The sequence below is a fragment of the Aedes albopictus genome, chromosome 1, assembly GCF_035046485.1.
Source record: "Aedes albopictus strain Foshan chromosome 1, AalbF5, whole genome shotgun sequence".
Classification (NCBI taxonomy): Eukaryota; Metazoa; Arthropoda; class Insecta; order Diptera; family Culicidae; genus Aedes; species Aedes albopictus.
Genome location: NC_085136.1, coordinates 67,267,641 through 67,280,172, shown reverse-complemented (window position 1 = coordinate 67,280,172; position 12,532 = coordinate 67,267,641). Strand labels below are relative to the sequence as shown.

General features: G+C 41.5%; 1 protein-coding gene across 1 annotated transcript in view; it reads left to right on the top strand.

Annotated features, from left to right (window-relative positions):
- LOC115255743 (BLOC-1-related complex subunit 5) overlaps positions 1–12,532 on the top strand; it is a 96,380-nt gene that overhangs the window by 80,913 nt on the left and 2,935 nt on the right. Inside the window, exon 4 of the mRNA XM_062844733.1 lies at positions 12,063–12,251. Coding sequence (XP_062700717.1) covers positions 12,063–12,251 — 189 coding nt within the window. The remainder of the gene's footprint in view (positions 1–12,062; positions 12,252–12,532) is intronic.

Sequence of the window (12,532 nt, the reverse complement as noted above, 5' to 3'; positions counted from 1 at the left end):
CCTTCTATTTCTGGAGGAATTTGAGAAGAAAATGTCATGGAATTTATTCCTCCAAGAATGTCATTTCGTAAGTTGCCATATGCCAAATCATCCAATGAGATATGCCAAGAATAAGTAAGAGAAGATGTTTGCAGACCTTGTCCAATAATTCAAAGCTCCACAGACCTCATAAAAATGCAGCCAAGAATGTTGTTGATAATTCGTTATGGTTTACAAAAAACTCGCTTAATACTTCGAGAAAACCCTCAGAGTATTGCAGTAAGAAATCATTAAAAAACTAGCATAACCCGGCAAACTTTGCCTTGTCTACTTTGCCATTCCAAGTCGAATCCCCGTCCACAAAATTCATGAAAAATCGAAATTCAAACATTTTTAATTTATTCATGTTTTTTGGCTCATAAACTAACAGAACAAAACAAAGACGACCCAAATCGGACATTCCGTTCGCGAGTTATGCGTGGTCTCACGTATGCCACGCCGCGGCGCACACGTCTATTTGAACAGTTTTATTGTGGTTTACATATAGGAGAGTTTTGTCACAGACAGACGCCTTATTCTACCAACTTTCCATCGTTTCGCTTTTTAACGGACTATTCAAATATCCTGTTGTTCGCAAATCTATCGCTCATGGCGCTCGCATCGTTTTTGCTCCTGTTTGACGTTTGCTCACTACCGCCATCTCAGTGGATTTACGAAACACAACATATTTAGCATTGGGCGATTATACTTTTGTGACGATGGTGTTAATCACACTTTGTTCCAAGTGATACGTCTGTTTGTCAGTGGTTTTGTTTACTCTTAAAATCTGGCTCATGGATATCTTCTAGTATACTGTAAAACATTTCATCAATGGTTTTCATAAAAGTAGTCATAAAACTGTGAGTTTTAATTATAACTGTAATCGAACGTTAATAAAAATCAAACAAAACCAATCAACAATGGAATTGTTGCTTGGGTTTCGCTAAGGGAACGTCCATAATTTACGTCACGCTTTTAGGAGGGGGGGGGGGGAGGTCCAGCAAAGTGTGACTGACGACCCGTACGAAAATTGTAGAGGTCTCATAAATAAAGTGTATCAAGGGGGGGGGGGGGGGGTAGCTCGTTTGAAAATTAACAATTTTTGCATGACGTAATTTATGGACATTTCCTTATACGGGAAGATTGGCTTTTATTCGAACGCAACTATACACGGGAACCAGGATCTAAGTTGTTCTCCGCGACGTCTGGGGCCGGAGCTGTGACATTTTCCTGATTCGATTTCGCCTGTTGCTGCTGACTGACAGGTGTGCGAAGCATAGTTGACGGTGGCGGAAGTCCTATTAAAAAAATCTTAAAATCTTTGGCATTATGCCTTTGTTTTCTCTTTCGGAGCGCGGCGCAACTACTGTTCCATATAAACCGGCGCCTGGTATAAATTTCAGTCGGCAGTCTTAAAGGCCACTTTAGGAAGGCCTCGATCAGCACTCACCTGAACTGCTCAAAGCCGATACCCCGAGAGTTCCACTAGTAACTTGAATTAAAATACTGTTTCTATAATAATTTCTATTATTACTTTATTTAAAAACTAGCAATTTAACACTACAATTCCATTTTACAATTTGCAACTAGCTGAAGGCACGCGTGTGGTTCGCCTGAAAATTTTCTTTGAGGTTTGAATTTCTCCTCGTTTGCTATGATCGCGAGCCGCTCGTTGACATGGTAACTGTGGATGACGTCGTCGCGCCAAAGTACCCGAACAAAACATTCAGTTGGAGGTACTGTTGGCAACAGGAGTCATTAGGAGTGCTGACGTGAAAGGACCACTTACATACTTTTGTCACATGGTCGAAGTTGTTTTTAGCAGTTGCTTGATAGCGGAGGATAATTATATCATCTGAATTTACCGTTGCGACGACTTAAAGCGATTAGTCAATCGCTCTCTAAAATCTCCATTGAATAACCTGTTACCTATACCGCTGAACAGTACCGATTTTGGTACAATGACACCCCTTCTGACGGTAGTAATCACTAGCGTGCTAAGAATCCAGATGTACTACAAGTGTCGTTGAACAAGGGCATCTAAAGCCATTGCCCACGCACCACATTATTGGCGGGAATGGGAGGCAGCAAATGACGATGACGACGACGACGACGACGGCGCGACAGTCTTATTACACTTCGACACTTATTAAGGCACAAGGCCGTAAATCTGCCTACGACAAATGTGTATCACCAACAAACAAGTTCATAGGTTGTAGGTGTAATATGCGTCTTTGTTCTCCGCTGTTGTGTGGTTTTTGCGTCGTCTTCGGTTCTGGCCAAGTTCGGAGATTTTGAGCTAGCAGAATACAATTCCCGCGAAGATGATCGATGTCGATCGCTATGTAATGGAATCGATCATTCAGATATTCAGGGAAGCCTCAGATGGCGTGCATGTGCGGTACATGTAATTCGTGAGGAATCGCAATCAATTAGCTCCCCTTTTTGCAAAAGTGAATGTAGAGTCATTGCGTCCACCACTGACTGCAGTCACGCGAACTGGATTGCATGCAATCGTATGTAGCATCAGGTACTTCACCAGCAGCGCGGTATAGAGCGAACCCGGAATGACACTAGCAGCGCGAAACAGAAAGTACCAAAGCCAAACCGGCCCCCACATTGTGTGTTGTGAATAATTCATCGTTGGTGCGGTGGTGTTGTTCGCATTACGCAATTTAAATTCTTAAACGACCGGGTAAATACTAATCAGCATCCGCAGCCAGGAGATCTGGTCCCCGCCGACACTCGTCAAGTTGTAGATCTACTACGTGATGTAGATCACTTCAAGATCGCAGCTTCAAAACCAGCTCCATTAGTAGTCAGTCGCGATCGTTTGGATTGAGACATTTTAGGATTTTAGTCATTTCAGTCGATCGCTCATGCCATGCTTTATGGAGCTAATCGGCTTTGCTTTGGCTTCTTTTTATCATAATTGCAATGCTTGGTTAAGTGATTCAACATTCCAATATGTGGGTTAGGGGCGGCGGATGTGAGAAGAGTGCGGATAACTTTCGCATCCCTCGGTGGAATTCATTGTCGACACATATACCCATACATACATGAGTGCACTGATTCTCGTAAAGTTTCTCGCTTTTGGACGAGTAATGCTATCGGCGGCAAGTAACAGTCTAGCGTAGTGTTAAGCCTGCTAGGTGTCTTGCTCTCACCCACGCTTCGTGTAAGGCATATAAATGCCTACCTACCGGATTGATCATAAAGATTTCTTTTATTGATCAAGCTCCAAATGTCGTATACCTACTGGCGGTGTACGCGTCGCGTTGCCTGCCGATCGATTTTCCCTCTGCGGCCACTTACAGTAGGAGTTCCATAGGTGAAACATATTTTTATTTTGCTTCTACACAATTGTACAGTAGACATTCGATAAGTGCAACATGTTTACGTTCCAGTTACTGAATGTCATTCGCTAACTGCAATGACTGACAGGTATCAAACGACTGTTAATTCATGGTGGATACAAACTGCATTCAAAAATATCGCATTGCAGCTGCAGTGCATTCGAAAAAGATCGCAACACAGTTGACATATTGTTTTTGACAGATAGCGATGCGATAACTGCAAAATTGTTGCAGTTACCGAACTTGCAGTTAAAAAGCATTGCAGTTAAAGCGTTTGCACCGAACGAACGTCTACTGTATAGCACCGTTATATGTCACAAACGAAACGTCAACTGAGCTGCGATGATTTTCCAACGCACTTCAGTTGGAATGCGATGTTTTTTAATGCAGTTTGGCTGCGTCTGTTCGATAAGTGCAACATCTTTACGTTTAAATTACCGAAATTAATCCGCTAACTGCAACGATCGACAGGCTTCGAACGACTGTCAAATTATGTAGGACTTAAAAACATCGCATTGCAGTGAAAGTGCATTTGTGAATCATCGCAACTTTCTTGACGTTTTTGCTTTCACTGCAATACAGTAGACGTTCGCTCGGTGTAAACGGTTTAACTGCAAGTTCGCTAAGTGCAACAATGTTGCAATCATCGCACCGCTATCTGTCAAAAACAAAACGTCATCAGAGTTGCGATGTTTTTCAGATGCACTTCAGCTGCATTGCGATGATTTTGAGTGCATTCTGGTTACGTCCAACAGCAATTGACAACTGTTTGACGGCTGTCAGTCGTTGCATTTATCGAATTTCATTCGGTAACTGAAACGTAAACATGTTGCACTTATCTAACGTCTACTGTACCCCACTGTGGATTTAGAGCAGTGGTGTGTCTTTTGAGCGCACGTGTAGGCATCCGCAGATAGTCATAATAAACGAACGAACGATCGAGTGGTGGTGATCGAATGAAAGCTACGGCGCTAGCTGGCTGCAACAGTCAGTAGGCTCTCTCGCGACTATCGCGGAGGCTTTGTAAGTCATAACGAGCGAGCGACGAACCGCGACCGCGAAACATCCAATAATCCAAGCGGATAATGTTTCGATTCGATACTGACTGAGGATACGTGATATGCAGGTGATCTGCCTGCGGTTGCCATCGGTGAGCGATGAGAAAGATCACAACTTTTTATTAGGGAGCTACAATCGACTAGATATACTGCTTCTTATACACCCAGGCAAATAAACCTAAGATTATCATAAGGTCTAACGTATGAAATGGCCTTTAAACCATTCATAACGGCTAGAACGATTTTCATAATGTCGGTCTATGACGCAGAATCGACTCACAGTTTAGCTTTTATACACATTTAGCAACACGATATTCTCAAGCGTCGATAGCCGCGTGGGTTGGGCACGAGCTCAGTGATGTCGACGATCATGGATCAATTCCAGTCTGCATCATTTTGTGATTTTTCTGCTCATTTCATAAGTTTATCTTATGTAATTAGGTCATAACAAGCATGTTCAATTTCATAAGGTATTCTTATGGCATCCATACTTTACAGTTATGGCTAATTTTCATAAGGTATTTTGATGAATTTCGGTAGTTTACTTCGCTGAGTGTACAATGCTGTATTGAAGCTACCACTACAGATGGATACATTTGCATCAGCGAATAGGTAGGTATGTACCTAATTTCATTTTCATTCGTTCTTGAGTGCGATGTGAATTGTAGTAGAGGCTTCTCCTAAAAAAAGCCCGAAGCGTTGCATCGTGTTGACGTCGTGTATTACGCGAAAGATGCCACACAGGTTTAGTGAGCTAGTGCAATGATGCCAGATTTGATTTTTGTTTGAACTATGAAGATTTGTATATTAGGCTTCTGTAGACGCCACTACAGAATATGGTTTCTGCCAACTGAAAAAAAAAATGCTTACTAAAAGAAAGAAGTTTTTTCTGCGATTCCTCCGAGAGACCTATCTGTAACTCTTTCTAAAAGTTCTTCCGCAATTCCCATTGAAGTTCCTTTAGGGATTACCGCAGTTGGTTTTGAGGTTCCTGTTGTTGCTCTTTCTAAAATTGTTTCAGGTGTTCCATTTGGGATTGTCCCTTTTAGGCTCTACAAAAATACATCTAGGAGTTCATTGAAAATTCTTCGAGAATCTCTTCATGAGTTCCTGGGAAATTCCTCAAGGAATTCTGTGGGAATTCCTGCAGGAGTTTATCGAATATTTTTTCAGGAGTTTCCCAAAAATTCCTTCAGGAGTTTCTTGGAATCTTCTTCAGGAGCCCCTCGGGATTTTCTGCAGAAGTTTTCCGAATGTTTCCCCAGGAGTTCTTCTAGTAATTCCCCGAGAATTTTTCCAGTTCCCTTTGAATTCCTCCAGGAGTTTCTCGGAAATTCCTCCAGGAATTGCTGCAGGAGATTATTGGAAAATTCTTCAGAACTTCCTCAATAATTTCTCCAGGAAATCCTCGGGAATTTTTCTTGCAGTTCCTCGGGAATTGTTCCAGGAATTCCTCGAGAATTTCCCAAGGATTTCCTATAGAATTTCTTCAGAGATTCTTCGGGAATTTCACAGGAGTTATGTATGTCATCTGAGAATATCTCCAGTAGTATCATCGGAAATTCATCCAGGAATTTCACTAGAAAATTTTCAGGAATTCTTCTAGATGTTCCCAATGAATACCTCTAGGAGTTCCTCATAAATTGCTCCAGGAGCTCCACGGGTATTCCTTAACCCGGGAGCGGTCGCGTCGTGTACTGAGTACACGCACCATGAAAAACGCACGCATGTGGTGCATAGCGTGAGCGCGGCTTCGCTACTGGTAGTCTTGAGGGTTAAGTATTTTCTTGGGAATTTCTCAAGGTGCAATTTCCGAGAAACTCCTGCAGCACTTCCCGGGGAACTCCTGGAGAACTTTCTGAAGGTATTTCCGAATAACTACTAGAGGAGTTCCTGAGGAACTTCTGGAAGAATTCCCGATGAACATCTGGAGGAATTTTCGAGAAACTCCTGAAGGCACTTTCGAGGAACTCCTGAAAAAAAATCTCGAAGAATTGTTGGAGGAATTTCCAAGGAACTCCTGAAGAAATTTACGAGGATCTCTTGGGAAATTTCCTGACGAACTCCTGAAAAAATTTCCGAAAAACTTCTGCAATAATTCTCGCAGAATTGCTGGAGGAATTGTCGAGGCACTCCGTTTCAGAGGAACTCATAAAAAAAATCTCAAAGAACTCCTGGAGAATTTCCCGTGGAGCTGCTGAAGGAATTTCCGAGTAAGTCCTTGAGGAATTCCTGAGGAGATTCTCGAGGAACTCTTGTAGGCATTCACAAGAAACTGCTGAACAAAGCCTCGAATAATTACTGGAGAAATTACCAAGGTACTTCTGAAGAAATTTGCAAAGATCTCTTGTAGAATTTCCTGAGGAATTCCTGAAGAAATTTCCGAGAAACTCCTGCAGAAATTCCCGGGGAATTCATGGGGGAATTTCCGGGACAGTCCTGTAGCAATCCACGGAAAGCTTCTGGAGGAATTTTCGAGGAGCCCCTGGATGAATTCTCGACGAACTCGTTGAGGCATTTCCGAGGAATTACTGAAAAAATCTCGAAGAACTCCTGGAGAAATTCCCGAAAAGGAGCGGTAATCAGATGATTCAATGATTCATTTATGAATAATCAGATTGAAAATACTTTTTCTAATTTTATGAAGGAAGAAACGGGACCAACCGTACCAATAGTTTCGTTTTAGATGGGAAAGGGTTATTATTTTACAGAATCGTTGGGAGCAGCTGTGCTAAGAAGTTTTATTGCTCACTCCTTAGTGTTCCTTCTCCAGAGAAGAGAAATAAGTATTTAACCTTTATTTAAAAACCTAAGCTTAAGCGCCATTACTCGCCCTTTGAAATTGAACTAAAAGAAAGTGTGGGATTTTCTACTCTAATGTAAGTAAATATTATATCAACAAGAATATGGGCAAGAATTCACAAACATCTAAAAACAGCATGAAACGAACTCACCGGAATGAATGCTGATAATGTTCCTTCAGGCTTACTGTAGTAAACTAGCGAATTTGCAATAATGGTTTAGTACAGTAGACGTTCGATAAGTGCAACATGTTTACATTTCAGTTACCGAGTGAAATTCGCTAACTTCAACGACTGACAGACGTCAAACGGCTGTTAATTGTTGTTTGACGCAGCCAAACCGCACTCAGAAGCATCGAAATGCAGCTGTAGCGCATCCGAAAATCATCGCGACTCTGTTGACGTTTTGATTTTGACAGATAGCGGTGCAATACTGCAAAATTGTTGCACCTAGTGGACTTGATGTTAAAATGCATTGTAGTTAAAGTTCGATCGGTGCAGCGAACGTCTACTACAGTAGACGTTCGATAAGTGCAACATGTTTACGTTTCAGTTACCGAATGTAAATTCGTTAACTGCAATGACTGACAGCCGCCAAACAGTTGTCAATTGCTGTTGGACGCAGCCAGAATGCACTCAAAAACATCGCAATGCAGCTGTAGTGCATCCGAAAAACATCGCAACTCAGTTGACGTTTTGTTTTTGACAGATAGCGGTGCGATAACTGCAAAATAGTTGCAGTTACCGGACTTGCAGTTAAAAAACATTGCAGTTGAACCGTTTGCAACGAGCGAACGTCTACTGTATATGGGAAAATATGGAATGCGATCACATTCGATTAGACCAAAGTTTTTCAACTTTCATTTGAGGTCCTGAAAATCGTTCAACATTTGACGATGTCTAGGTTTTGCGCATATAATTTGAACTTTGTACAGTAGACGTTCGATAAGTGCAACATGTTTACGTTTCAGTTACCGAATGAAATTCGCTAACTGCAACGACTGACGGCCGTCAAACAGTTGTCAATTGCTGTTGGACGCAGCCAGAATGCACTCAAAAACATCGCAATGCAGCTGAAGTGCATCTGAAAAACATCGCAACTCTGTTGACGTTTTGTTTTTGACAGATAGCGGTGCGATAACTGCAAAATTGTTGCACTTAGCGGACTTGCAGTCAAAAAGCATTGCAGTTAAACCATTTGCACCGAGCGAACGTCTACTGTATGAGATTTTGATGGCAGCTTCACTGGTGTTCCATCTTGTACATACGCTGGCCCTAAACTGGAGAACGCGAATTTCGAGCGGAGGACCACATCGCCAACACTTCATTCAAATACCACATCTACAGTAGATTTTCGCTCGGTGCAAACGGTTTAACTGCAATGCTTTTAAACTGCAAGTCCGCTAAGTGCAACCATTTTGCAGTTATCGCACCGCTATCTGTCAAAAACGAAACGACAACTGTGTTGCGATGTTTTTCGAATGCACTTCAGCTGCAATGCGATGCGGGCATCACACCACATACAGTAAACGTTTGATAAGTGCAACATGTTTACGTTTCAGTTACCGAATGTAATTTGCTACAGTAGACATTTGCTCGGTGCAAACGGTTTAACTGCAATGCTTTTTAACAGCAAGTCCGCTAAGTGCAACAATTTTGCAGTTATCGCACCGCTATCCGTCAAAATCAAATGTCAACGGCGATGCGATGTTTTTCCTATGCAGTTTTGTTGCAGTGCGATGTTTTACGAATGCACATTGGCTGCATTATGCAGCGACTGACAGTTCTTTGACGTCTGTCAGTTGTTGCAGTTATCGAATTTCATTCGGTAAGTGAAACGTAAACATGTTGCAGTTATCGAACGTCTACTGTACCTGCAACGACTGACATGTGTAAAACGACTGTCAATTCATGTCGGACTCAGCCAAAATGCACACAGAAACATTGCATTGCAATAAAAGTGCACTCAAGAGACGAACCAGCCATGGGCTGAAAGTCTCTATAATAAAGATAAATCAATCAATCAAATAAAAGTGCACTCTAAAACAACGCATCTCGCTTGACGTTTTAGTTTTGACAGATGGCGGTGTGATAACTACAAAACTGTTGCAGTTAGCGGACTTACAGTTAAAAAGCATTGCAGTTAAAACGTTTGCACCGAGCGAACGTCTACTGTACTGCCGTCGGACGCATAAATGTCACATGTTATATTTCGTCATTTTTGAGGTTTTACGTCAAAAGTCATATTTTAATACGTATTTTTGAAATATTTTGTCAACATATGAATTTATTTACATTTTGATGGTTGAATTGCGTTGGCCGTAATCAAATGCGACAATCGCCAAAGTTTATATTGTTTCTCTATTGTAACATGTGACATTTATGCGTCCGAGGGCAGTGTAGTACTTTGTTTGCATTCCTTTTATTGGCTCTCACATTTCCATCGATTTGTATTCGTCCTATCCAGCAGTCTGAAAATGTCATAAAAATTCATTCTAGGCATGTGTCGATTGCTTAATACCTGCCAATCTGCCTACATAGGCATGGTGGCACTACCCACTATTGAAAATCGACGATCGACGACATCGAACAGACAGCTTGGGGCTGCAATAAACAGCGACTACCTTTTTGTTTGTCGACACGACACAACGACAATCGCGTGTGGGATGTACAGTATCGGACAATAAAAATGCACCAAAGCCATTTTCCCATACAAACTAGTCAACTTTGGATTGCCATATCCCAGTTATGTCTCAACCGATTGTTTTCATTTTTCTGTGGCGAATCACAAAACATTTCAATTTTCAAAAACTATTGAAAAAGTTCAGTGATAACTATTGATACAAAAGTTACAGATAGGTTGAATTTTGACGATAAAAAGGCACCAAGACAAAAAAATATGTAGCCAAAAATGCTGAAGCCAAATCACTATACTGTCTTCGGCAAATATGTTTCTTGTGTGATGACCAATAAATTTGCTGAGGACACCATAGCTATCTGACTTCAGCATTTTAGGCTACACAATTTTTTGTCTTGGTGCATTTTTATTGTCAAAATTCAACCTATCTGTAACTTTTGTATCAATAGTTATCACTGAACTTTTTTAATAGTTTTTGAAAATTGAAATGTTTTGTAGTTCGCCACAGAAAAATGAAAACAATCGGTTGAGACATAACTGAGATATGGCAATCCAAAGTTGACTAGTTTGTATGGGAAAACGGCTTTGGTGCATTTTTATTGTTCGATACTGTAGCAACGAGGTTTAGGCTCAGCAGCAGCGCCCTTTAGGCGATAAACGATCGTCTTGCTTGAGTCCCTAATGTATAATCGTCGACGAGACGGGACGGGTAGCATTCAGAGAAACCGACTGCAACAACAGCAAAAGCAACATATCAATTCCGCCAGCAGCACCTTCAACAGCTTTGCAATAAAACCGCGACGTTTTAGCGGTTGCTCCGTGCAGTCCAGAAGAACCCGAATGGAATTTGATATCAGCATTTTATCAAAATCACATTCAAATTGCAACGGCTGGCAGACGTCAAAGATCTGTCAGATGATGCTAAGACACTGGCATTCAGATACAGTAGTCGTTCTGTAACTGAAAACGCTTCAATTGCAATGCTTTTTAATTTTCAGTACAATTAACAGATCTTTGCAATCGGTTGAAAATTGTTGGTGCAGTTCCTAATTTTACCATGCCCAACTAATATTTTTGCTTAAGCGAGCTTTCTTCCAAGGACGTTTGCTCCATATGCTTTTATGCAGCTACTTTTGTTAGTAGGGTGGTTTCTGTAGAAACTACAACAAAATTTATTTCAGTGTAGACGTTCGCTCGGTACAAACGCTTCAATTGCAATGCTTTTTAACTGCAAATCCGAGAACTGCAACAATTTTGCAGTTATCGCACCGCTATCTGTCAAAAATGTAACGTCAACTGTGTTGCGATTTCTTTCGAATGCACTTCAGGTGCAATGCGATGTTTTTGAATGCAGTTCGTCTGTGTCCAACATCCGTTTGACGCCAGTCAGTCATTGCAGTTAGCGAATTCCATTTGGTAACTGAAACGTAAACATGTTGCAGTTCTCGAACGTCTACTGTGGCGGATATATAAGAAGCATTGCTGTTAACACATTTGCCGTTATTGAATATCTTCTGTACTGAAACGTCTGGCATCGACTGACAACTGTATGACGTCTGTCAGACGTTGCAGTTATCGAATTACATTCAGTAATTGAAATGTAAACACATTGCTATTATTGCATGCCTATTGTATGCTTAGACTAAGTTAGACACCGGCTATACTGAAACGTCTGGCATCGACTGACAACTGTATGACATCTGTCAGAAGTTGCAGTTATCGAATTACATTCAGCAATTGAAATGTAAACACATTGCTATTATCGCATGCCTATTGTATGCTTAGACTAAGTTAGACACCGACTGACAGATTTATGACGCCTGCAGTTGTAGTAGTTAACGAATTAGACTTGGAAAGTGCAACATAAACATCTTGCACCTAGTGTTGCACTTGTTTTGTTATTCTCTCCCATTCGGGAAGGCAAATACAAAAGATTGTCTTCTCTCCTGCAAGCATTGGTGTCCGATCGCTCCATCGCGTCAAACCTCCTGTTGAGTGCTCATGTTTTTTAGCGCGTTACATGGTTGTAATTTATCGCTTCACCACGGCTGCGACGCTGGGCGCATGCTAATTCTGATTTATCATGGTATTTAATTCAAGCTTTTGTGATCCTTCACGTGACCCAAATCCCCATTTTTGGGACAGTGCTCGTGCAATTACACCCAAAAACTTTCGTTTTTCTCTCTTTCAGAGCGTTCCGATGTTTCTGCCGGTGATGCGCGGTACCCTGTCGTTGCCGGCGAACCGTGATCCGGAGGTCCTGGAGCGGCTGCACCCGAACCACATGATCAATATGTGCAGCCGGTTGCAGAGTCATTTCAACACCTGTGCCACCCAGGTCGCAGCGGAGCAGCAGCAAATTACGAATAAAATCAAAGAGGTAAGATCGGCTTAAAACGCACCGTTCGAAATAGAACGACACTACTCGATCACACAGAGAAAATATTGTAAAATCAAACATATTTTGAGTTAAAGAAAACGTAATGCCAGTTTGTTATGGCCACACAAACTGTTTGAAACAAACGTAACAGCACATTTGGCATCAATGCTGGAAAAATATGCCTCATACAGTAGACGTTCGATAAGTGCAACATGTTTACGTTTCAGTAACCGAATGAAATTCGCTAACTGTAACGACTGACAGGCGTCAAACAGTTGTCA